This window comes from Nestor notabilis, unplaced genomic scaffold (genome assembly GCF_000696875.1).
Source record: "Nestor notabilis isolate BGI_N333 unplaced genomic scaffold, ASM69687v1 scaffold27099, whole genome shotgun sequence".
In the NCBI taxonomy this organism is placed as follows: Eukaryota; Metazoa; Chordata; class Aves; order Psittaciformes; family Psittacidae; genus Nestor; species Nestor notabilis.
The window spans coordinates 22,941-50,686 of record NW_009942752.1 but is presented as its reverse complement, the minus strand read 5'-3'; the positions used below and the strand labels follow the sequence as shown (position 1 = coordinate 50,686).

The following is a 27,746-nucleotide window of genomic DNA, read 5'->3' as shown; positions in this document are numbered from 1 at the left end:
CCCCTGCCTTCCCTGCTGAATATCCAGTCCTATTAGTCAATGTCAGGCCCTGAGCTACACGAAAAATAGCAGAAATCCATCCTGCCTGTCACTGGAAATCAAAGGTCATTCTCAAAACCTGAGACACTCCTTCCAGCCTTGGAAGGCTTTCACATTTCAAGACCACAAAGTACAATTGTCAAAGGTCTGCACGTTCATGTGAAATAGGAAGGAAAAATAAGACCCCGGACAATGGGACCCTGGAGGAGTGGTGGAGGAATTAGGCTTTTCCCGGGAAGCCATTTGCCAGAATGTTAAAATAGAATCCATTCACACAATAGATTGGAAAATCTTGACAGCCAAAAACGTGTTAGACAACAGGATTTCAGATTAGAGACACTGGGTGAGTTGTCCCATGAGCGTGCTCTGTAATAATTTATAGGTTCTCCAAACTGATCAAAATTAGTATTTTTGGTAATGACCCTTTTGGTGGGGTTTCTACCTCTGCTTCTGCTGTTAAGATTCCCCCCTCTCCATACGCACAACCATCCGCCTTCATCTCATCCTATTCTCCTGTCTCACCCCTGTGTGTCCTGATCCCACCCCTGTCCAAAGCTTCCCTCCCACCACATCTGTAGTCATCAACTGCACCATGTGATCTGGCTGTGCTTTAATTGTGCTTGAGAATAAGAGGCGGAAAGTCAGGCTCCCCGGTTTCTATTCCTGTCCCTTGTCCTCCTCACAGAGCCTTCAGGAGGTCATTTCATCTCTGTAATCTATGACTCGAGTTCTCCTCCCACAAACAACTCGTGATGCTCTAAATACCTCCTGGGTGTCTGCGGGAAGCAAAGTACCAGAGTGACAGGTCCCACACTGTGTTAGCTTTAGGTGTTAAAAAGAAGAAAGAGACCTTTTAAGTGTTCCTCTGGGGAGCAGATGGCCATCAGCTGAACTCTACTGGAAATCTGTGCTAAGTGTGGTAAGTTCTAAGTGGGAAACACGGCCTATAACACTTTAAATAAATCTATTGTAGACTGCATAGTAGCCAGTGACAGTCACAGTCTGTCCTGTCTGCTGTTACAGCAGCCTTCTTAAGGCTGAGCATGAAGGGCTTTCAACATATCTGTGAGCCTTCCCAGGGCTGCAGGGGACTCTTGCTCTCTGTTTTTGAAGGAAATCCTGGGATCAGGTCTCCTTCCCTAGACAGCTCTCTGCTTTGAAGTTTCCACAATGGCCAAATTAGTTGTCACCATCCAGTACCCAAGTAAAACCACCCGAGTCTTCAGGTCTGATGACTCAAATACTCAGAACTGAGACTCTGCTTTTAGCTCCCTGAAGTGAAACTGCAAAGCACTGACTTAAACACATTTCTGCTCTGTTATGATGCTGATATACAGGCAGACAGAAAGGAGACACTGAGCATAGCTTTTAAAGTGCTTCTTCATTGAGGTCATCTACCATCCTATACTGCAATGCCTCACTGTGCTTCCCAACATGAGGGTCTACCCTGGTCATACTTGAATGTTCTCCTGGTTGATCATTTTGCATTAGGCAATGAACTTCATACTGGTAGGCAGTTATGTTGCTGAATCTTCTGCCCACGTTAGAAATAAAGAGAGTAGTTTTGACCTACAAAATTCTAGGATGCCTAGAATTCAAACATGCTGTGTCCTGCTCTGGTTTTTACTCCTTGCATTGCATGTGTTCAACTGAAAAGCTCTCATCCCATGTCTAAAGGTGAGCAGGATGAAGAGAAAATAGTCTGTAAGAAGACATTTGTCTTCACACTTGCTCCTGCTGTAAGAGCCACACAGGTCCAAAAGTCTGGATATTTTCACATGGCTTCAGCTCTGCCCAGACTCATCTGAATGTATTCCTGCCTAGGGATGCAGTGGGGAGAATGAAAAGAACAAGAGCATTTTACTGTGTGTCCAGTGGGAGGAATCAAGAGGTATTTATAGTGTTAAAGGGAATTACAAAGGGAATTACCACACTTCCCCCTAAACAAGTTGCATCTTGTGCTGCTTGTGCAACACAGGGAAGCACAGGGCCAGGAGAACAGTCCCAAGACAACAGAAGCAACAACAAATTCACTGTTCTCCTTTTTTCAGATCCTTAAAATATTGCTCATACATAGCCTATAAGAGCTGAGCTCCCTTCCTTTGCAGATTTATTTTCAACATGGGTAATTATTTTTCAGAGAAGCAGAGAGGAGGGTTATCCTGCATCATTTGTATTTTCTGGATGTGCTGAAGGTCCTCGCGGAACAACTCCTCTCTTCCATGAATGCAGTGCCAAGGGTGGCACTGAGCACTAGGGATGGCTGACAGCCACTTTCAGCTACAGCACCTCTTCCAAGATGTAACACCCAGGTAGACAGTGGACAGCTTGCTCTCACCATTCCCCAAAGCTTTTCAACAACTTCTCCTCCTTGTCTGCATGGGATCTGCAGCCTTAAGTGAATTCTCTGTTGAGCTAGACACACTGTTATTTCAGTATAGCACTGTCTAGACAACTGAAGTGTGAACAATTGAATGTATTACTTTTCCCTAGCTTTTTATGAAAATGGTGAAAGTCTGGAAGATTTCTGGTCTTTGTGCAGTGTGTGTTTGGGAGTTTGTTTGTTTTTATACATACATACATAGAGAGCTGTAAATATTTATATAGAGAGCTTCAAAAAGTCATTATTTTCAGTTAGTGAGAGGGGTTTGTCTCACCATCAAGATTTCTACAAGATTCAGTAATTTATCTTCGTTCAGGCCATTCTGTGAATAAAATGGTCGCTCCTACCAAGTAGAAAGCAGATACTATCCCACCCTCCCTCATAAAGCAATTGAAGTGTCTCAGAAACAAGCAGCAGCAGTTACTAAATGCAAGAGAACAGTCCCCTTCACCCCACTGAACTCCATCCAGCCTCAACATTTCCTAAAACTGAAAAAAAAAGATGACACTGCAAAACATCTTACATAAATTTTGCTGTCCCAGGAGCCTCTACAGCCAACAGGTCAAAGTACTTAAACCAGATTCTTACAGGGTTTCTAGCTCCCACTTCCAGATCTCAGTGATTATAGAAAAGGATGCCAGCATCATCCTTGACAGGTCCCCACCACTGCAGCAATTAAACGCCCAAATTTGTTTGGGTGCCCGAGCTTCTTACAGGAATCCTCCAACTTTCTCCAGTGAATTCTGTATAGGGAAAAGCCAGCCAGCAGCAACACCAGGAAAACAACCTTAATCTATTCAACTTCTACTAATGCTTCTAATTCTCAGTGTCTGCACGAAGACATGTGGATAAGAGAGGAAACCCATGTGCATCCCCAAGTCTTGAAGCCACCAGCAAACTAGCATCTTCAGCACCAATGTGAAACCTTGCTCAGTGCTGGCTGGAGACTTTCAGTTCAGCACAGGCCACTCCAAGAAACACATAAGGTGGAACAAGGAATTTTAACCTCAGCACTTGGCAGAGGAGTATCCTAGCTATCTAAACTTGCACAATAAATATAGAACAACTTAACCTCCCCTGCTCCACTGGAATCCCAGAGGTGCTTTTGGGAAGCCACTGTGCTCCATGCTGTAATGCCAGGGCACACAGGAATGCACACAGGGAGCAGTGTGCAGAGGTGCTGCTGCCATGGTGTGCAGCTGGGTAAGCGCCCAAGTATGCGATGCTTTTCTCCTTTGTGTCCACGTCAACTTGGGGGTGGGAGCTCCAAAAGTGCATACTTCCTGCTGGTATTTCTGCTTCTCCCCGTTTCCATCAGGGCCAGGAATAACAGGAGAGCGGGCTCTTCCCCAGCCCCTCCTGGTACTCGACATGGTCAGCGGCATGAAGAGCGGGGGCCGAGGAACACGCTTGAGTTACAAAGGCAAATGTTTTTTGGTGCCTCTGGATGTTCCAATTTAAGCTCAGACTGCACTGCACTTAGCTTGCATGTTATCCAAACTAGTCCATCAGGGCCTAATCCTGATGAATAGTTGGGTAGGTATTAAAATTGTTTTCCTTGAACAGCTAAATGGAAATGTGAGGGTTTGACGCTTGAGCTAGCATTTAAAATGGGCTCAGGTAATCAAAACACCAGATTGGAGAGTGCTGGGGGTTTTGGAGGAGCTGAGATTCAATTCAGCTTTGAACCTTTAATTTATTATAGCAAACAATTCCCAACCCCAATAAAACCAGCCCTGGCTCCTTACAGAGACTGGCTGGACCTGATTACACGGGTTCACACTAGCTGCTTATGCCTTTTTGGTCAGCAGTGCTTCTTGTGCAACCTAAGACCATCTGTCTCTCATTCTGTCATGCTACTTTGGGATGCCATTTGGGAAGAAACACATCCTGGTCATCTCATGCTGAAGACATCTGAGATGCCAGCATCTGGGATTGCAGGCTTCTCTTCATCCAGGCAGTAAACACCCAGTACAAATTTAGAGCAACAAACCTGCAAAATACACGTCCAAGCTGCAAACCATTATTAGAGGATGTCTAGTAAATATGATATTCTGTCTAAGTGACATGGGTAGTTTTTACCTGTCACACACAAGCAGTGCAGATGCACAGCAGAACAATGGAAAAAACAGGTTGAATGCACGATTTTTTTCTGCCTTACTAACTTGGTCCAAGCTCTCTGGCATGGTTAATGGTGGGAAAGTCAGTGAAGAGCTACTGAAGAGGTGACAAGATGCTGATAAAGTAACTGGTGAAAGAGTCACTGTGCAGAAAGAGCCAGCCTGAGGATAGAAAGCCCGTGGGTCCTGCATGCTGCTTTTGTTCCCATCCCCAAACACTCTGATGGTGGTATATGTGAGGCCCATATGACATACGATGGTGGCATATGACAGGCCATGTAAGACAGAGCCCAAACCACACAAAGTAGGAGGATGAATGGAGGGAAAGTGACTTTAGAGCAGCTTGTTTCCTGAGCATGGCAGAGCTGTGTGGCTCCCCAGGCAGAGCTTCTCCCTGAGCACCACTGTACTGGACTGGTAGGTGGGACAGGCAGCTCCAGCAAGCTGAGCAGGCACCGGAGCCACATGCCTGTGCATGCTTCAGTCCAGAAACACCAGAAAAGCCTGGCTTGCTACATCCAAGCAGATCCATGTTTCATGATGAACTGAAACACAATTTGGACATTTCAAGCAAGTAAAATGGACTGTATATTCATATGCATAAAGGCAAGCGTGCTGCATGAAGAAAGCCATCAGATACTGAGCTTCACTCATCTAGTTTCCTCAGCAGGCAGAAAACAAGCTATAAAGGACTCCTCTCCCAGCCACATCCCTACAAAGAAGCCTGTATATTCAGAAAGAAAGAGGAAGAAGAAAAGAAGAAACCATGTTCTGAGCTCAGCCAATGCTACGCACACTTCACTAATTGCAGCTATTCTGGAAAACACCATCCTGGGCTTAACCTGACCCAGAGGCAGTAGATCAGCAGTGCTCCTTTGTGGCAGCCTGAGGTGGCTACGGAGGGGACACACATGCTAAATGTAAACTTGACAAGGGGGGAAGGCTTGTTTCCATAACCGTAGCCATGTAAAACAATTTGGTACCAAGTCTGGCCCCTGCTAACAGTCTAACCTTCACACTTTCTATAAAAACTAATAAAATAACAGTAATTTTCAATGCCCAGAATGCATACATTTCACACAACCTGCTGTAGGGGCTGGACAACAGGTAATCCAGGAGTTAACTGAGAACAAAGGGATAAGAGCCCCAGGAAGAATGTCAATAACATGTGCATAGATCTGATACACTGAATAAGAGCTGTGACTCAGGCTTCACCTAGGGACTGAAGGTGATGCAAAGATGTGTTAAAAGCTTCTCATTTCTCCTTACTTAACCTTCACTGGATGCATCAGGACAGTGCATGCCAGCTAATGGTGTATGCCCAGGGGAAGCAAAGCCCAAGCACTGTGTGGGGCTGTGTAGGTTGCAGAGCATTGTGCGGATGCCTGTGGTGCCAAATGCCACCTATGGGGATGGAGCTCCTCTCTTTCCAGGTGTGGGTGGTAGGAGATACTCCATGCCTTTGGGAGAGCCCCCAAAAGTCACAGGGGGTCCCCCATGATAAGCCACAGGTCAGCCATAGCAAGGCAAGGAGGGTTTTTCAGCTCTCCCTGCTCTGATGACTGATGGATGAGCTGCAGGGCCAGCCCCACATCACAGCCCATCATCCCTGCAGCCCCTTGAGGGACAAGCTGAGCACCCCCCTCCAGCACAGCAGCTCCCGGAGCGACAGCAGAGCCATCCAGCTGTGTGGCACACAGCTTTGGCACGCTGTGGCTGGGGGAGCATACGGCATGAGCCAGTTGTGGAGCCTGACATTCAATGAGATTTGACAGGTCCCACTGAGGTCTGCACACAGAGAGAGAGCCCAGGGCCCCCAAGCCAGCAACAGCGCCTCGACTGTGCCCAGCCCCAGTGCGCCCAGGGCATGTGGGACTCAGCATTTGGATCATCTCACAGCAGGCTGGCAGGGACCCAACGGCATGAGCATCATCCGGTCTGCAAGAGCACGGGGCTGGCTCGCAATGCACTTTTACCCTTAGCATGGGGGCTGGAGGGGCAGATGCACACGCGGGGACATTCTTCACTTGTCACCCCCGGGCTTAGGCTGTTTCTCTGTAATCACCTAAAAGTGAGGAGGAGTTGAAAAACACTGCACTAACAGCGCTGTCGGAGCTGTGGATATAGGGCCTTCCGCTCCACACCAAGCAAATACTCTGGAATGGTTTGGACACGATAGGTAAACAGTGTCAGGCTTGCTCAGCAGGGAGACATTTGTATTTAGATGTTATAGATAAGTGGTGCATATTTGAGACATCTGAAAGTTATTATTCCAGGCAGTTTCTAAACAGAGAATCACAGTTGCATAGCCCCTTAACTCCAAGCTGACAGGCAGGATAATGATTTAAATTATTGTTAAACATAAGCTCTGTTTTAAGTGGATGGAATTCAACATCATGGTAGGTTTGGGGGAATGGGGATATATTGCAAAACACAACATTTCCAATTGCTGGAGCTCCAATCCATGGGAGCTTCTCTGGCAGCACCAAGCATCACTGGCCATGCTATGAAAATGGCAGCTGTAGAGATCTTCAAAAAGGAAATATCACTCAGCTGTTTTTTGAATCATTACCACTCCCTCTAATTGCAACAACTCTGATTAAGAGAAATTCCTTTCTGAAAGCAAAACAAAAAGTTTTCACAGACTGTAAAACAGAGTTCAGCAGTGAATCATAATTATTTTTTATAATGCTTTTGAATTACAAGTGATTTATGCTTCCTTGAGTTCAATGAGGTTATGTTTATTACGCTATCATTCTGTTTTTGACAAAGATTATACTGATTTGTTCTTCATTATAAGTCATTTGAAGCACAATTATTAGGTTGTATTAAATCAGAGTACTACTTCATTTGTGATGAGTTTGTTTCCCAATATTTTAATGTATGGCTGGTCCCCCTGCACAATGCTTCCCCCAGGCCTCCTCACCACTACAGGCACTCTCTCCAGATACTGCCATCAGAGAAAGCTTTTTACCCCACCATAAGCTGCTTTCTGACACGCCAAAGGTTACGTGTGATGGCACACACACTGGCTCCATGCTGGAGCCTTTGTGCAGGCAAAGCTCCAGCAAAAACAAACCCATCACTTATGTGGAAAGGAGAAAGGGAAGGAAGAACTAATTTCTTGCTTATTCAGCATCTCATTGTCTCTCTGCGTCACAAGCAAGCTCCCAGGCAGTATCTCCAACCTACAGCATCCTCATTTCCCAGATGTTCACAGTAATGCAGGTGAGATGGTTTCATCTCTGCTCATAGCATGAAGATGAAATTGGGCCTAAAAAAACCCCACAATCTCATCTGGTCATTTAAGGGAAATTACATGGCTGATTAATAGTGGATGAGCCTCACAAAGGCCACCCAGCCTGCTCAGTGTACCAGCATCTTATCCTAATTATCCCCCCCAATAATGACTCAAATTGTTTGTAAATTTTGGCTGAAATTGAGTTTACTCACCTAAGCTTTCACAACCATTGCATCTAGCAGGGCAGAAGCATCACAGCACAGTCAAAGCATACGCAACACAATATAAAATTGAACCACAAAACAGTAACTCGTGTCTCTGCCAGAAACACACTCACAGGGCACTGAAGTCAAACAAAGATAAGGCAGATCTGTTGGACCGGTAGTTTGGCTTGCCCACTTCAGCATATGAGGAGTCCAATAACTCAGAGGAATTGAAACCCTCAGAAAGAAAGTGGTATCTCCATCCTCCAGAAAGGAGGCACTTGTGTCATTTGTCTCAGGAAGATGAGAAATCTGATCCTGAATTGGGAGCTGAATCCTCTACTACTAAAAGTAAGGATGGCTCTTTGTCTCTTCCTGTTAACCACTAGTTATCGATCTGATGTACTCACACCACTGTGTACAGGCTTTCCCCTGCAGGCAGTGCTTGGTTGTTTTTCCTGCACAATTAAATCCTAATAAATATTCTTCCCTCATAAAAGTAATAGACTAATCTCTGTCCGGGATTTTTTTTTTCCTTTTTTGATGTAATAAATAATTTAAAAAAATTCCTAAAGCTTGGTAGGAAACAAAAAGCCAATGTATTTAATACCAAATGGGTATTAAATACTGCCCTACTTGAAGAACTCAGGAGAACCACTTCCAAAAGGAAACTGCAGCAGTCAATATAAAACACGAAAACAGTTCCTTAGTCCTCAAGCTGGACATTGAGTTTGTGCAGTGACAAACCCCATGGAGCAGGCACAGGGATCTCACCTGCCTCCTGTGACCTGCAGGAGAAGCAGAAGAAGCAGCAGCAGCAATGCCTGCTCGTTCCTGCAGCCCTTTCAGCTACTGCTCAGCCAACAGCACATCCTTCAGATTAAGCAAAGACACAAAGGCGAGTAGAAGCAGGATCTCCTCCTCTATTTGCTTCCAGAGCCAGAGCTCTGTGTAAGGAAAGGGAAGCCTCTTCATGCCTCCAAACCCCACCTGGCCACAGAATAACCCAACACAGAAGAACAGACTGGCAGAACTTCACTCTTTCAATGGGCAGCCAACATGGTCCTGGCCTCCAGACATCAAATCTGAGACACAAACGCATAATGGAGAGAATAAATGAATGATAAGGGTCCCAAAGATAGTATTTCCCACTTATTTTTCATTCTGGTCTACTTTCAGTAAGTTCAGATAAGCTATCCATTTATCCAGTTGAACCCAAAAGGATTCAAAACCTATCTGAAACACCTTATAACAGCCCACCTTGGCAGAAAATCTCAGTAGAATATGGCCAGTCTGAAAACCCGTCATTACTAAATTCCCATGTCCTGGCACAAGCTGATAAAGCCACTGTGTTCCCTCCCTATCTGTGACCCAAGATTTATTGTTTCCAGATAAATTAATCCTGCTAATTTCTGTAGTCACCTTTATGCTATAGAGCCAGTGTGGACTCAACTACCTGATGATTGGAAACTGCAACAGTAAAACTGGTCTGGCATATTCGTTGGTGTCACCCTTTCCGTGTGTGGCATCGAATGCCAGAACAACAGCGGGGCATCCAAACAAAATCACTGCAACCTCTACTGCTCAGATCTACTGCAGTGAGAAAAAGGATATTAAATACAGAGATAGGGTTGCAATCAGCCTTTCTGAGGAAATAATAACCTGGGAAATTCTGACTCATGCTGATTTGTGATCAAGGACTGTGACTGAGATACCAAAAAAAGGAATTGAATCAGATTTTCATGGCTGTGTCAGAATGAATTAATTCTCATCATATAACTGGAAAAGATTTAACATCAGAGAAGCATTTTTAGAATGACAGCAGGATACGGAGGCTGTGGTAAAGAAGAAAACATGATTATTGGGCTGGAGAGACTGACAGTGAGAAAAGATAAAAAAAAGAACTAAATATAACAAAATAATAGCTTGGTCAAACAGGAACAGAGGAGGAACATCCTGAGGAGGGAAAGCAGTTGTAAGCATATGGGCCTGGTGGCTGTGAAAATGCCCCAGACAACACTTATGCCAGAGTAACCAACAGTGACACATCTCCAGGAGTGATGGTGAAGTTGTCTTTAGGTCTATCCAGAAGAGTTTGAGAAGCTCCTATCATTCACTGCTGGTTTTATTCACCTTTCTGCTGAAGCCAGGAAGAAAGGACTGCCTGGGTTTCACTAGTGGCCACCATTTACTCCTGTGCCTGTCTCAGAGAGAGGCTGAGATACGTATTTTTTCTCATTTTTGTGGTTGCCACCAAAACTCTTAAAGTAAACCAAATGTCAGCTGAGCTCACTCTAAATCTACTATATGAAAGTCAGGCTATTTTAATTCTAAACTCTTGCCCATAAAAAATATTCAGGTTAGCATAACTAGTCCTTTTTAAAACCACATTTGCAATTAATTTGCACTGATTTTCTAGGTTTTCCATTGTAACTAAACCATCTCCAGGAAAACTGCACTTGGTACATATTTTAAAGAGGGTATTGGTTTTTTATCTCAGCCAAGCAAGCTAGAGATACTGCTAAGTGGAAGATTAGACTATAAAGTGCAACTCAATAGACAGGAGTTTGTTTGGCAGCAAATTCCACAAACACAGACTGAGGAGCATGAAGACCCAACTGCAAAGTACTGACAAACAAGAGAGTATCTCCTCTCTTCTCACACAGTCTGCTCACCTTCACCCAAAACTTCCCTTTCATAGATCAGTCAGTGTCTGTTGTTAGCAAAAGACTTCCATAATAAATTAACTATACGATGAAAAGAGCCATTGCACAAAGAGGAATAGGTGTTATCAAGAGCAGAACAAAAAGACACCAATCTAACTTGAGATGTAAGAAACACATCTGACTCAGATATTTCCCCATGTGTCATTTTGCTCCTGTATCTTCATGATCCATTTTGATAGAGAGCGTGTCAGTAGTAGGTACTTGACCTGATAAAAGACCTCACTTATCTTTAAGGAACATACCAGGCATCCACAGTGACCCATGCAAAACGGTTCAAACACCCTGTGCTGTCCAGATAAAGGGGGAGGGGGGGAAGGAAACCAAAGACTTTGGGTTATGAATCATCAACACAAAGTCAAAACAAGCCAGTGATTTATAAGTGTAAACTGAACCTTGTGTGGGTGAAAAAACAGGGAAAAAAGGGATGGTTTCTTTCCTTCCCCATCAATATAACCTGATCTCTCTTGGCCAAACCTGTCCTGCTGCTGCTTTCAAACAGCAGTTCACCCTGTTTCCATGTTTTCATCTTCCTGCTCCCCTCATGCTTCTGGACCCTTTCTTAAACATTCCTGCACAGAAACCAGCCATGTTTTCCAAGACAAGCAAGCATTGCTGGGAGGCAACCTCTTTACAGCCCCTCAAACTTCAGCAGTGTGTTCCAGCCTCCCCGGCTCATGGTCATCTCTCTCCACCCCCTCTTTCTCCTAAAAGAGTCTTTGCTGCTCAGAAAAACCAGTAAGCACAGAGCCTAATCTCTGCATAACCATTGGTTACTGATTAAGCACAGACACCGGGTTTTGACCTAGCAAGCCCTGAGCAGAACCCAGCAACAAGCAGATGGCAAAGAAAAAGATCCAGCAAAGCACTTAAGCACATGGCTATCTTTAGGAATGTGAATTAACATACTTACTCAAGCATATACATCATTTCTGACATAACAAATACAACTACACGTGCATAAAAGGTGGGTAAGTAGTTAACCATCCTGTTGAATTCAGGCCCTTCATCCTATACAGTCTTCTGTTCTGAGCAACCGAGAAAGGGTGATTTGACTACACACCCTATAAAATAGTATTTTGCTTCCCAATTGATCTTTTCCTCCAACAGGTTTTTGGGGTTTGGTTTTTGTTGTTTTGGTTTTTTAGCCTGCTGACATAGAGCCTCACCATTAGATTGTCATTTTGACTCTTTGGAGCTTATCTGCTTTTTATGGAGCATTGGTGTTTCAGGTCTTACATCCTAAACTGAAGTGTTAGAAATTATCATACAAATAGTCGTAATAGTGATTATGGCCTAAGACTGAATTACTTATGTATTTCTCAAGTGAGTCAATTGGGCTGAGCTGAAATTGCAGTCCCTGCAGCTCTGCAGTGAATTTCCCCATCAGTTCAGTTTTCTTTCCAACTGTTTCTAGCACTGACCTTCAGCATGAGGCCAATTTCCCTCCACCTGGCCAAGCAGTGTTACAGTCAAGATCTGCAGTTTCTACCATGTTAGGATTGAAGCAATAAAAAAGTGTTTTCACAAATAACAGCAACATCAAGGCGCGCTTCAGACATGGGCATACTCCAGTGTACAGAGCCATTGAATCAGATCCAGCTAGAACCAACCAGGCCAAACCAACACGACCAGTGTTTTTGTCTAAAAGATGCTTTCACACAAGCAAAGCTGGGATAACAGAGCAGTCTGCTGATGCCTGTGAAAGGCTCAGGAGGGTGGTGGCTGCTGCCTCCAAGCAGCAAAGAGGGCAAAGAAAATAAACCAGGGAAACATCACTGCAAAATGAGGAAAAGTGCAAATGACTATGGAAATACACTGAATAAATTGTTATCAGTCTCTTGTTCAAATAAACACATGGCTCTGAGATGCTGGAGTGCCCCAAACTCAGGCATGCAGAGAAAGGAGGAACACTCTGCATTAAAGATTTTGGAAGCTTCAAATCTTTTCATGCAAGTGCTGTGGTATTTATTGGCATGGTACTGGATCAGGAATAGGATTATTGGATTCTAAAGGCTTTTTCCCTCGAGAGGTCCTTATCCTCTTAAAAGAGGATAGAGCAATTAACCACTTTTTTTTTTTCCTGAAGAGAATTAATTGCCTGTGGTCACACCAGTGGCAGATGCATCACAAGAGATTTTCATCTTCTTAAATACAACAGCCACAGCCAGTGGCACAAGACTTGATTCAGTGGCCAGCAAGCTGATTTATCTGCCTTTTATCGCTAGCTACAGACTAAAAATTTACCAATCCCAAATAAGTTTAATTTCAAAATCTGGTAGGAGCAGATGGAATGGAAATTTCTTTTTAAATATTTCTATAAAGGCCTTTAACCTCAAGATAATGCTAATGGATGAGAATCAAAACTTGTAAATGACTGGACATACTGCTCTAGCCTTTATATATGGAAATGCTTTATATAAACTTCACAAAATTCTGTCAACAGTACCCTACTATAATTCCCATAACAATAGGAAGAAGCACTTACCTAGCACATGTCAGCACAAGGGATGATATTTTAACCAAATGCCACACCGCAGCAAAAACATCTAATAGAATCACAGAATGGTTTGGGTTGAAAGGGACCTTGAAGATAATCTTGTTCCACTCCCCCTTTCCTGTTCCATTCCCCCTTTCCTTTTCTGTTCCACTCCACACCTTTCACTGGACCAGGTTGCCCAAAAGCCCTGTCCACAGTGGCCTTGGGATGGGGCAGTCACATCTTCTCTGGGTGACCTGCTGAATGTCTCACCACTCTCACAGTGAAGAATTTTTCCCTGATATCTAATCTAAATCTACCTTCTGTCAGTTTAAGGCCATTACCCTTTCTCCTATCCCTACAAGCCCTTGTAAAAAGTCCCTTTCCAGATTTCTTGTCAGCCCCTTTAGGCGCTGAAAGCTGGCCTAAGGTCTCCCCTGAGTCTTCTCCAGACCTAACAACCCCAGCTCTCTTAGCCTGTCTTCATAGAAATCTGCTTATGAAAACCCCAGTTAATACCTTTGGCATAAATGAACAAATGGGTCGTGCTAGCCAATGTATTAGCATCATGATTTAGTGTGAAAGTTGGTGTCTAAGGCCAGTTCCTGGTAGCAGTTATCAGGCACAACCTTACGCATCACACATGGACAACAACTTTTTGATGCAAGAATGCACCATAATTTAGCAACCACTACATTGATAGCAAAGTTTGGTGAGTGCTTAATGCTGTGGCAGGCAGCACTGCATACTTGACTGGTATGTCTTCTGAGTCTACACAAGCAGATGATACCACCTGCATTTTTGCCGTCTTTCAGCCACTTGTGAACAGTTACACAGACCTCAAGAGGCTCATTTATCCTGGTCTGGACAAGGGTACATGGAAGGAGAGGTCCTGGCTTGAATCAGTGCAAATTCCCTGAATCAGAATGTTTTGTTTTCTTTGGGACTAGCCAGGCAAGGTGTAGAAGAGCTTTTGCTGCTCTGCATTTGACCAAAGAGAAGTGCTAAATGAGCAAAACCCCAGGGCTAGATTCTGCTCACAGTGTAAAACCAGAGTGTCTCCACAGGTGGCTGCAAGTTTAGGCTGGTAAAACTGAGTAGAGTTGGGCTATAGGTAAGGATTTCCAGGCTGAGCCCAGCAACAACAGTTCTGCACATACAGCTTTGAGAAAAATTAGTGGAGACTTTGGAGTACAAAGCAATCACATTTTTAGCTCTATTGCTGATACGGATGGGATGGAAAAGCCAATTTAATTTTACCAAAGGTGTCAAACATTTTTAACAAACCCAGACACCTACAGGGACAACAAAATCATATCCTCTGTAGAGTAAATTGCACATTCAGCAGCTGTGATGCCAATTAGACATTGAAATGACAAAGTGCTATCTCACACCAGCAGACACATACTGTACAGAGCCAGTGTTTAGTTTTATCATGTAAGCAATGTTTAGCTGTCATCTGTCATACAGGCTTAGGGGAAAGGGCCTCCACAGCTGGAACAGCTGGAATTGCAAGATTAGCACAATAAATTGTTATACTTTTACCACATCATCTACTCAATTCACATCCAAAACTTACCTCCAGCTCCAACTGTCTCACACCACAGTAAATGCACTCTTTTTGTCAAGCTATTGGTTTATGAATGAAGAGGAATTAACTTCCAGCATTAAAGCCAAAGCTTTGTACAGTTTAAACTATATTGCTGAATATTTTGGAGAAATGTATTAAGCAGACTGCAAAGATTAATTCCCTGTACCAACATATTCTCTCCACAATTTTTTAAGAGACATTTATTACTGAAAGAATTACAATAGGAACCACATCAGACAAACTAAGAAAATACACAATTATATGCAGCATTAAGTATCAATTAAAAGAATGTATTTTTTTTAATAAACAGCATAGATATATTACCCTAATGGCTTAAATCAAAAAGACCAAAATATTTGCTAGCATAAGGAACTCTGAAATGTTTCTCAAAAGAATACACTGCTCCATTAGTGGTGTGTTATTGTTCTCTAAGGCCCTGCCTATACTAGAAACTTCTGTAACTAACAATAGCTGTGTAATAAATTCAATATATATTCAATTATTCCAGTAGTTTATACCTTCATAGAAGTAAAAGAAGGTCAAAGTCCTTTTAATTGGAATAACTGTTTCCAGACTACAGGTTCTGCTAAAAAATAACAACACTTAGCAAAGGCAAAATAAACTTCTTAGTGTAAACTAGCAATATTCACCTCCTTAAAGCAACAGCCAAATAAATCTTCACAACAGATATTTAATGCAAAGACATGACTTTTTTTAACCCAGGGGCCTACCTTTGCAGTGTCAGCATCTGAACTATAGTGTACACATAACCATAATGTAAACACCACTTACAACTGTCAGAGTCTTTGTATTTCCTTGGGCTTTTATGGGTAACATGGAAAATATTATTATATAGCCCTCGTTGCCTGTGGTAGGAATGATATTTCAGCCTACCAGAACTAACAGAACTTTATAAAGCACAAGATTTATTTTTCCACTGGTGATTCTGTTTTGTACAACCTTCATTTTCCTCAGTCTGGGCAATAAAAGCCAGACTAATCCTTCTCAAATTTATTCCTACTCAGGTTCACTTGCAGGCTTTCCTGTCACCAATGTGGTTATTTTGTGGATATAACTTGCCCAATGGCATATTGTGTGCCATATTTTGCCCTTTCTTTTCACCTGTAGCAATGCCTTAGCTCCACAAGCAGTCCTGCTAAGGCAAAGGTGGTTCAGGTGAAAGTAACAGGTTCACCAGGGAACAGCACCAGTGAAATGTATGTAAGGCATATACATGTGATTTTGTCATTCAGTACTTCATTGAGATGTGGTGAAGCCTGAAACACTGATCCCTCAGAGCCTTATTTCACTCTCCATCTCAGTGTTCTGACTTACTTGGTATTTGCCATTCACCTGCACAGCCTGACCCTCCCCAGAGCAGGCAGCATGGTCAGCGGGAAAGGGGGAAGTGGTGGTGAGATGCTGCCCTCCCCTGAGGCCAACCCAGGCTCCTGGGCACAAATTCTCTGCTGTTCACTATCAAACATGAAGAGAAGTAAAAAAAGTTGCTGCTGCATTCCGGAAGCCAGGATGAGCTCTAGCTTGCTTTGAAGTGCTGTGTCCAGCACCCTTATCATCATAAGCAAGACACACAGACGTAAAGGACAGACGGACCTTTAAGCACAAGCAGCTGCCTTTGGGCTGTGGGCTAACTTTTGGGTACCTATCACATCCCCCTAGAGGTGCTAAGGAAAAGCAGGCATTAGTTAGAATGGCAAGAGGTGAATTATTTATTAAACTGGTCTTACTTTTTTAGCTGTGCTAGAGAGCTTCCTGCAGCTGCCATAGAGACAACAGCTACAGACAATAAAACTTTATGAGCTATTTGAATTTTCTCTCCCCTTAAGAGATGCAGAAAAACAAGGAAAACTGACTGTTGCAGGTCGTGTATATCTTGCCTTCATTAAGTAGGACTCTGTTTAAACATGTATTACTCTTTTCCATCAGATAGTCACGGACTTCCACAGAGAGTGTAAATAGTTTACAGCTTCCACTTTCAGCAATAGACTATAAAAATACACTGTGGTCATATTTGATTATCCAATTTTGTATAGTGCAAAGCACTCTCGGCAGATCAGTCTGCTTATTTGCATGTGTCAAAACAACAACAGAAATGGATTCCCGTGGGCAATGGAAAATAAGTTTTGCACTTGGAAAATAAAATTGTAATAACCATATGATAAAACAGCAGATGCAGGTGATAAATTAGATTTATCATCAGCCTTATACCATTCACACCTGAAATTTGCCCATAAATCCACCTCATTTAAGGCTTATTTAATGTTTCTTTGAAAGGTGCCCTGGAGCTAGAGATTCAATTTACGTAAGAACTGAGAGGGATGAAGAAAGAAAAACATGTTTTCTTCTTTCCTACAAAGTGTGAAACTTCCTTGTCAAATATACACCAAGATGAATATATTTCCATCGATGATCAGTTTACATTTTGACTTACTATGCTTTGCAAACATGAAGCAATAAAAAGTTACCAAGGGGAATTGGAGAAAGAAAAACTTTTCCAAATATCTAATATAATATACAGCCCTGCCAGTTAATTCCACTAGGATCTCTTTATGCATTTATGACTGAAGTATATATTTACACTGTTTCTACTTCAGGTAAATCTAACACATGCACATTTAATACATATGCATTTTCCCGGTTTGCAAGGTCGTACTAGTTTTTCCCATTTTTGTTAATTACAAGAGGTGGTGAAGCTTTGCTTTCAACAGGTGCCTCTCAGTGTGCCAATCTAAAGAAAGTTATCCTTGGTTTTCCAAATCTGTGCTAGTAAATGACCAGGACTACTTTGAAATACTGCACCAATGAAAATACAGATGGATAGGAGAAGAGCGTGAACAGAGTAATAAACAGTAAAGGGGTTTGGTTGTTGACCATACTAGTAATGAACAGAACTAAGGAAAATGAACAGACAGTTCCTCACTGTCCCACTGGAAATACAGAATGGGTAGAAGAGTACACTGAAATAATTTCTTTGCAGTCCCATTTTTCCATACTTTTAGACCATGTGTTGCTGTTCAAAAGACAAGACGTAGATGTTAGGACTAGACAATATTCATAGGTCTGTCCAGCCTTAACCACTCTGCAATCCTGTGCTGCCATTTCACTGCCAAAAACAATTGGGCAATTTTCAGAAAGGCACCATATAACAAGAAAACCTGGAATTCCCCACCAAAAGCTACAGGAAAATCCTGAAAACACACATTATATGATAACATACACATCAGTGAGGAAAGCTGCACCCTTGCTGTCCTGCAATGAGTCCATAGAAAGTGTACCTGGACATTTCTTAGACTATGCCAGGCTCACTAGCCAAGTGCTTGAAAGAAGCAGGCTAATGTGAGACACCACCATTTGGTTCCCATGAGCTGCCATCCCTCCTCCAGGGCTCTGAAGACCACAGGATTTAAACAGCTGGTCCTTTTTCTGATGCTTTATTGTAGCAGTGAGGCAGCAGATTGCTTATATTCCATTTTTCTCGGACTCTTTTTGAAGTGTGAATGAGTATGTATGTATATTGAAGTGATAACATAAGGACAAGCCACATTTCTAGTAAATACTACTTTAAATTATCCTGGAATGTAAAAGTGCACTCGTGTAAAACTAGCTACCCAAAAAGGGAAGCAGAGCTGTAAACCATCCTGCCTGCAGGTTGAGCATGTCAGCAGGAGAGTCACTGTATAAGGACATGTTTACAGGTCACATATGCCTGCACCTACACTCAAACTCATGCCCTAAAACACAGAACATGCATGCACTTGATTGCAGCAACCTCCCCCATGCAGGCCTTTACACCACGGCAGGAAATCAGCTGAGACCTTGTGGTCAGAGGAGACCAGATTCCTGTGTGAATTTAAGCCTTTTCATCTCTATAACGTGGGTAGAGGCAAGTAGAGCAAGGAAAAGCCTCTCAGCTGTGACCAAGCATGTTAGCACTGTGAACCTCATCGCTGAAGACACCTTCAAGGTGGATTTTAGCCAGTCTTTCATTTTGACTCACTCCAGCAGTGACAAGCAAGACATGGTCCAAACTCAGTTCTGAACTCCCCTTGGCTGAGATGCAGGGGACCACACAAGCTCTTTTTACCTGCTTCAGAACAAAATCAGGCAGACAAAGAAGCTGCTTAAAGGGCTCTGCTTCTGAACATACAGCAGTTGGACCCTGGAACATCTGCGACAGCCACATAAACCCGTGTACTGGCAGCAGTAATGACATATGGGTAATTATCAATAAGGTTGATGCTATGGGTAAAGCTACAAACAGAAGGAAATGAAAAATTAAGGTACAAACCAGCTGTTTCTCTTTCATCTACAGGCACAGTTTAGCGGTGCCAGAGTGTTGTGCAATGCCTGTGATGCTGATGGAGAGCGTGGTAGGACTGAGCTGGGCAACAAGGCTGATGGGATTCCTGAATCATGTAACACTGCTGCATAGCCTCTGCCAAATCATTTAATGCCCCCAAGGCTTTGGGCCCCATTTTGCTCAAGTCTCTTACTTTATCTGTAACACAGGAACAGTGTCACTAGACTTGATCATTGCCTTGCTTTATTGGGTTCCTTATTTTAGCTGGAACTGCTACTCTAATGCAGATAAGCAAAACAAAAAAGTCATGTTTTGGAAGTTGTGAGTTTTGGGATCATAGATGTACACTGTGCATTTCGCTGCAGAGCTGGGATCTTGCAGCGACACAAGGCTTCTGTACATCTTTCCTTTGGGCAGGTCTGATTTTGGAAGTGAAGTTACATTCTTGGGAGTGGAGAGGGAATAACTCAGCATTAAGCAAAGACAGCCATGAGAAATAGTAAAGCTTTTGGTCAGATCCCTGGGTGAAATACACATAAAAGCAAATGAAAGCAATGCAGAGGTGCAGTATGAGCCTGCAACCCTACACTCATTTGGAAAATAGTGAAGTTCAGGAACAAGGAACATGTTTGGTGTTGGGAGGAAATAAATCACTGAACTGGAATCTGAAATACTAGGCTCTTCTGTTCAACATACCACTCTATCAAACCCAGCCTCCATCAGATGCCCTGCATGCCATACCAGACTGAATTCAACCATGTGTTTGTAGCTAAGCTATGAAATTCATTTGTCAAGTCCTGGGAGTTTTTGGCAAGTTGTCCTGTACTATATGTGTGGTCTGCTACACTAAAACAGACGTGCAGAACATTGCAGTGAGTATGTCTATAGGATCCAGAGGCAATACAGCCAATGATTTCCCTGCTCTGACTTTTAGTGCTGTGTAATAATGAATGACGATAGAGAAGACTCAAGTCAAAGACATTTCAGCACAGTTTCTAGGCTTGAAGCCTGTTGAAGGCTGCTGGAACAAGGTATAAATACGTATCTGAGCTCCATGCCAACTGTGTAAATTCAGAAGCTGCCTGCTTTATTCAGGGACTTTATACCCACCAGAGTCCAGTGCCTGTTAGACTAGAAGCAAGTCAGTGGCTGGCAAGAGTCACATTTTCCTTGTGAAAGGGAACGTAGAAGATGCTACGACAATGCAGGGGTGGATGATGGATGGGGAGTAATTTCTCATGTATTTTGAAAGGAAACATATAAACCAGAGTTATGGGCTCCCATTAATCAGGCCCAGAGGCTCCAAAACTCACTAGAACAGCCGGAGGACTTGAAGTCATTTGTAAGCTCTTCCTAACTGACCCCTTAGCGTGATATTTGCTCAAATTCTAAATCCCAGTTCAAATATCACCACCTTGGCCTACAAACAGTTGCCTAGTGGCTCTGATTCATGCTGATTCACAACTGAAGATAAATCTTTCTGCTAAATGAAAGCAAAAAGCTGCCGAGAAATTCAATTCCTCTGCCTTGTGCAATCTCGGACTGGTAGTTTTTGCAGCAAAAAGAGATCAACCTTGTTTCTACACCTACTGAGCCCATATCCCTCTTCCCTGACATGTAGGTTGCTATGGGCAGTTCTGCCACCATGTTTTTTCATACAGCAAGCAGTGCAGAAAGGAGACAGAATTGTCAGAAAGAAGCTTCATTAAAGTTTTTGGTATATAGCTTGAAGATTTCTTTTTAATGGAGTATCAGGCTGCATGACAGGAAAAAGCCAGGATCTCTCAGCCTAGCAAGATCATCTCATCTTTAGAAGGCACTTCAGCTCATGAAGGTCAGCAGGTACCATCTAACCTTTGCCATAGTGAAAACAAGACCCGTGAAACTACTGTTACATGGAGAAGAGCTGTTATTTTGCCCTCAGTGACAATGCAAAGCCAAATGTAAGGCTGCATGCTGACACCTCTAGTCCCCCAGCAACCTAGCTGCCCCTTAAGTTGTGTCCTTGGAGACTCTTTTCAGTTCTGCTAAGATGTATAAACTCAAATAGCCCAGACCTGGTCTGCCTGCATTTTTGGGGCTAGATTGAGTCCTTGTGAATGTCAAACTATCTCAATTTCAGCTGAGGATGGCAGAAGACATCCTGCCATGTCTTCTCAGCACTTCTCATCCTTCAACCCCAAGTATTTATCCAACCTTCAGACTCGAGAGGACAAATCTAACTCTTCTATGAAAGCAACATTCTGGCAAAACCAGCCACAGTGTCTCCCAGGTAATTTGAAAGATATTAATGTTTCAAATCTTCCCCTTAAACCAGCCAGAAAATGATAACAGTGCCATCCAGGAAGGATTTATCCATAACATGTAAAATGCATTTCCTCCTTTTGGCATAGGCAAAGCAGCAGATGAGATAAAAAGACAGTTTACAAGGTATATGCCACACTCCAGACTATGCTCTGACAGAGCAACATCTCTGAGCAGAAATCCACTTACAGATGGCTTCTAGTGCTATACTGTAGTGGCTGTTTTCCACCTCCCACTCATATTATATTTATGTGCTAAGTTTCAAACACCCACTGACCCAGGCTGAGGTCATGGGATACTCTGGGGAGGATCAATGGCCATTTCCCTGCTCCTGTCCCAGCACAGCAAGGGGGATGTCAGCATCAGGCTGGCCCTTCTATGGGGATGGGTTAGCCTCATCCTTGTGTCTTTGGACCCAGGTACTCACCTAAGAGCTGCACTCCACGGGTGAGTCCGTAGACATCGATCAAAGCCCAGAGGGGCTCTGCCGTCCTCACCCCACTGAAGAAGAGCATCGCAGCAGAGTCGTTCACTCGATAGAAAACCCGTCCCTTCTTGTCCACCCAGAAGGCTATGATGTTTCCCTCGTTCGCAAACTCTTCCGGAAGAGCCTTGGCCCAAAAACCACTTTGGGAAACCAAATCAGGGCATGCATACTTCGGCAAAGTGTCAGGGTTAATCCTTGATGGATCCTTGGAAGTAAACCCGAGCCGAAGAGCCCCACTCCAGCAGCACTGCTTTTTAGTGATCTGCAAAGATAACAACAGCAATAACAGCATTTGGCACTTGAACATCTATTTACACACTACAGGCTTTATGTCATCAAGCACAGACAGCCACTGTGCAGATGAGCATGCTAGATCTAGGAAACATTTTACCCGCTAAACACTGCTGCAGCTTTTCAGTTGCAAGCAGTAATGCTGCACACTTAGGATGCGATGTACATAAAAAATAGGAAAATCAAATCTATGCAGAGAGGTGAAATGTAATTACAGCTGCATGATGACTCGCTTCGATTTCTAGGGTAATTCTTTTTGGCCTAAGACTCATCCTTTCTCAAAATATGCCAAAAATGGCCATAAGAGCTTTCATCTCAGCACCTGCAGCAGCAGAGCTCTTTCCCCCTTGCACTCACATGATGGGATCTCTCGTGACCTGAGGGAAAAGCACTGGCTCCAGAAGCATAGTCACCATTATAGGGTTTTTCCAGGTTTCCCAGCCAAGTAAAAGATAGTCTTACCCCTGTTTAGCTTGTCAGATTGGATGAAATCACAGCCTCACAGCAGAGAACATGTGTGTGGAAAAGCACAATTTAAAGTATTTAACTATGTTAAGTACACAATTAGGAAGCAACAATAGATGTTGTCTTATGATGGGGGAAAACCTATTTATTTCAGGTGTGAGTGGTGTTTTTGAAGATATGTTGTGCGTATCTGCACCCCACCTGTCTGTTCCTGGGGTCAGAATCATCTGTTATATTTAGGGAATGGTGTGTGTGCCGTTTGCACCCTTCAGCACCTGAGACACAGCAGGACAAAGGATCACAGATGCCTCCAGATTCACTGGTGCCTTCTCACAAGAACCAGTCTCTGGACTGAACTGGATCTGAGGGGAGCAGGCAGTGGGTCCTAAACACATGCAGCACATTCAAAACACCAACAGTTACAAGGTCTCTCTCTTCCCAGGGAAGCAGGGAGTCTTCCAGAGTTAGTATGGTCCCCAGGCGGAGATGATGCCCTTGGAGAATTTTTTCTCTCATTTTGTTGTTTGAGTATGAACCTGCTGGGAATTGTTCCTTTCTAAGGGATTCAGCCTGTCAGCATCCAGACTATGAACTGAAAGACCTAAGGATGCTGGACCCAGCCGTCTGGGGCCAGGACAGTTCTTGCATGCCAGTTGACATATAATTGGTGTTTCTATTTGTTCACTGAACCTGCAGCAAACACGAGAGCATTTGAGATAGCCCTCTTCCATCAGAGCCTTGTCAGCCTCAAGCAATTTCACTTTTGGCTCAGGACAAGACCAGAAACATGGATGGTACCACCTACCAGATGTCACACAAAACTTGCTACCTTACTGTAATTTCTTGCTCTGCCAATGTGCTAATGGCTTGGATGAGCGGCAGTGCCAGAGACTGAACTGTCCAGGACTGTAGGATTTTGTCCTCAAATGCATGGTAGCAGCCCCTTGTATCCCAACTTGGAAACCCAAGATTGTCACCAAGGGATTGGCCACAACGTTTTCTTTGGACTTCCGAATTCTCTTCTAATCACATTTATAAATACTGCATTTTTCTTTCACATGTGCCTTTCTAAGGCAAATCTGGAATGTGTGCCCTTGGTGGCTCAACAATCTCACAACAAAGATATTGTTCAAAGCCTAGAGATTTCTATTTATAATTAAAGTGTTGGAGAAAATAACTCAGAGCTTCAGTAAAAAGTTATCAACAGAGTGCCTCAGTTAAGCCAGTGCTGCTCTTTATCCCTACTCAGTCCAGCCAAGCACCTAAACTGTTTACATGAAACACTTGAGCACTGACCTCAATCCTAAGAACCATGGGAAGGTCTTGCTTGTGGGATGGACACTGGGGTGGCACTTAAAAGGACTGAAGCAGATTTGCTATTTTGTATGCCTGGCCAGGATGGGATGGGATCATGCATGTCCCCAATGGAAAGGGGATGTATGAGGCATGTATGTGGCAAAACGGGGAATATACACACACTCCAAGAAAAATTTACTGAAAGCCCGAAAAGCTTTTGGGTCTGAGAAAAATATGGCCTCATTGTTATTCGTACAATTTACTCTTTCACAGTCTCTTGCCAATACTTCACAGTAATCACAGGCTACACAAAGTAAATATTCATATGGTAATCGAGGCTGACCACAGGCAAACTAATATCCAAATTAAAATCTAGTATAAAGCCTGCCAAGAATTAGACATAACTGGACAAAGGGTACACAGTTTTGCTAAAAAAGGCAATAGTTAATGATGGACTAAATTCTCTCTTCAGCAGCCACTGCTAGCAGAAAAGCTTGGGAGGTCTACTGGGTACCAGAAGGGGTGGGAAATCTACATCCAAGCTGCTAAGCTACGGCTGCTTCCGCAGATTCAGGCTTCTGCTCTTTACTGCCTTGTGCCATCTTTGACAAGCTCACTCCTCTCCCTAGCAGTTCCCTGAATTACATGGAAAAAATATACTGGGACAGGTATCTCAGAGGTAAAGAAAGAGGAAATCTGGCTGCCTAATGGCCTTCGCAAAGCTGCAAAGCAACCACAGAATAAAACCTGAGATACAATACCAAATAAACAGAATGAAATCTCTTGACTTCTTTCCTCTAGTTTTCTAAAGGGAGTATAGACTTTACAGGACCTGAATGATTGGGTTCATGGTTAATCTTTAGCTGGTAGGTTTAAGATGACATTTTCCACAGGCACACACAATAACAAGGCAATTGCAGGATGGACTTGGCAGAAAAGCGAAGATGTTTTTACATATCCATCCATCCCTAGAATACAAGTTTTGCTGAAGTCCACTGATAACTCCTGTAAGACCTTCCTATTGGACTCAGCAGAGGCTCTGCTCATAAATCCCTTGTGCAGATTTGCATGTGCCTTCTTCACACATATTATATGCAAGCTAAAATCCTAAAATATGCAGTAATAAACAACTGTGAATTTCCAGAGATAGCTATCTTGTTTCAGAATGAGGAAGAAATAACCCAGAATTTCTGCTTAAACCACTAAACCCACTCAAATCTTTGATAGTGTTTTCAAAAATGAAACGCTGCTTTCATCTCCTCCCAAATACTTTTTTGTGGTATTTGTCCAGACTTCTGGCCAACATGGAAAAAAATCCCACTAGGCAATGTGAGTGAGTCCTGCTGGGTTTCTAGACTGAATAGAAGCAGCAAGAGCTCCACAGGAAACATAAACCTGTAGGAGGTATTTTCTGTCTATGGGCCTGAGCCTTGGTATCTCTGCATATTTTCAAAAGAAGACATCTTCCTCATTTCTTGCTCCTTCACTGGCCATAAGGAAAGAGGCAGGGAAGGCTGATACACTGCTGTAGGTCCCAGACTCAGTAGCTATATACAGGTAACCCTCCTGGAAAACTCCTTGTCTATAAATGAAGCAGATCTTTCATGTGTGCCATCAACTAAAATTGCCAAAGATGATGACCTACTTTGTGCCAATGAAAGACATGAAATCAGCTAAGAACATTAAAATGCAGTCCCACAAACTAGAGGGCATAAAGATCAGAAAGTATCTGTGGATTAAGTTTAAAGTGCCCCAAGCTACTAAAAAGTGTTTCAGTTCCTAAGAGGACTGATGAATTTCTTCACTGGGAAGAAGTCGTCATGCTGTCTTAGAGGAGCTGAACTTCCCATTCCAGCTGCAGCACAAGGGGTGCTAACTCCTGGCTACCAGATACACAAAGGAAGTGAAATCAGCCTCTGCCAGCAAGAAAAATATGACGCCTGCTATGTTCTCTCTTTTAACCTTAATGCTATCAGGCGACTGATTCAACAAAGCAGTCAGCAGACTGCTAGAAAGATCCTTTTCTTAGACTTAGACGGCAACTGACAGAACTGACTGCCTCTTTCACCCTTTCGGCCAAACCCTCTTATCTTCCCTACTAAGCACATGAGCAAGCACCTTCACTTACTTCCAGGTCCTTTCACCTCTTATCTGTGGGCTTTGGAGAGGCTGACTTTCACATCCATGAGACCAGCCCTCACTGTTTGCCTTGTTTACAGGAAGAAAAGTGCTTGTTTTGGAACTGAATGCGTTAAATCCTCACCTCACCTCTTTCATGCAAAGCCTAGAGGACATATTGGCTAGAGAGATACTGAGGCTGCAGCCTTTCCAACTGACCAATATGACCTTTTTTCTTGCTCTTTTCCAAGCAATCTCGACTTAATTTGTTGTTCCTTTTCTAACATCAAGATAAACTCTTTTGGAGTATGGATTTCCCTTTTGTTCCCAGTTTCTACAGCAGTCTGTACCAACTCTCCAAGAACTACAGTGACAAAAGCAGAAGTACCAACAAAGATCACAGATCTTTAAGGCCAAGATCTGCCTATTATGCTTTTCAAGGAAGGGCTAAAGATCTGGTGCAAGCTTCAAAGCCTGGTGCACCCCAGCATTCATTCACAGCAGCTTCCATGTCAATAAGGGAAGGTATCATTTACTCACCTTAAGTCTGACTTGTTCATAAATAACAATGGGCCTGTTACTGAAGGTAATGGCATTGCAGAAGCTAGCCTGGCGCTTCACTGCCTTCTGTGTTGTGTCCATGATGATCTGGGATCCCTTTGTGTGAGGATGGAAAAGCAGAGGGCTGATGGACAGAGCTCCACACTGTGGGATGGGGAGACAGTGCTTCTGCTTGTGGTGGCATCGGTGGGAGGAAGTTGAAAATGACCCACCTATGGAATCTGAAAGGAGAATGAGGAAAAACAGGTTTCACATCTGCTTTGACTAAACAAAGTTTTCACTGCAAAAATAAGCAAGAGTACTTCAGACGGGAACTACAGGTAAAAATAAAAGTCAAATCCCCACCTTGTAAATCACTGTGGATTTCTAAAGCATCTGGAATAATAAAAGACTATGAAGATACTAAAGGCTCCCATCTGTACAGAGCACAACATGGGGACCACAGCCCAGCACTGAATTCACAGGCCATCATGAGGCCACACACCAAAAAAGAAGGAAGAATTGGTTCCAAAACTGGAGCAAAGCACATGTGAAGCTGCTGTATCAAAGTTGTCACACTTAGGGGAAAAATCTTCTACTTCTAAAGGAATCCCACACAATTTGACCATTTATCTCACTCCTCCTTTGCAACAGCAACTCCGCTGATCCTTGCCTCCATGTGTCTTTGGATGCTGTCCTATCCACCCATGCTAAGTGCCAGCTCAGACACATACATTGCTAATTTATTCTCAAGCACCACTCAGTAATAACCCACCTGGATTCCCCCACCAACCGTCATCCATTCTCCTCTCTCCTCCATAGATGGGAACCTCAGCCGAGATCCCACTTGTCATGAAGGCATTGATCAGCATGCTATAATTACGGTGAGGAAAGCGAAGCAGGAGAAAGGCTATGAAGCAGAGAGGAGATTACGTCTTTCTCTAACACAGAGTCAATGCACAAACAGCAGTCACGACAGCAGCTTTGCTCATGAACAAATGGATGCGTGAGTTTCTTTTCAGCAGGGAGCCTGCAGCAGTTCAAGCACAAAACAATCATTATACCGAATGTAAGTCATCTGCTTCCTTTTCCTTGTGTGCATATACACACTACATTATGCACATATGTCTGCGAGGGCATCTCAT

The 27,746-nt window shown here is 43.3% G+C and overlaps 1 protein-coding gene across 1 annotated transcript in view; it reads right to left on the bottom strand.

The window, feature by feature from the left end:
• Positions 1–27,473, bottom strand: part of NEURL1 (neuralized E3 ubiquitin protein ligase 1) — a 63,683-nt gene extending 36,210 nt beyond the window's left edge. Inside the window, exons 1-3 of the mRNA XM_010021563.1 lie at positions 27,377–27,473; positions 26,602–26,843; positions 21,832–22,153 (exon numbers count right to left, since the gene is read on the bottom strand). Coding sequence (XP_010019865.1) covers positions 21,832–22,153; positions 26,602–26,843; positions 27,377–27,473 — 661 coding nt within the window. The remainder of the gene's footprint in view (positions 1–21,831; positions 22,154–26,601; positions 26,844–27,376) is intronic.
• Positions 27,474–27,746: the final 273 nt, after the last annotated feature.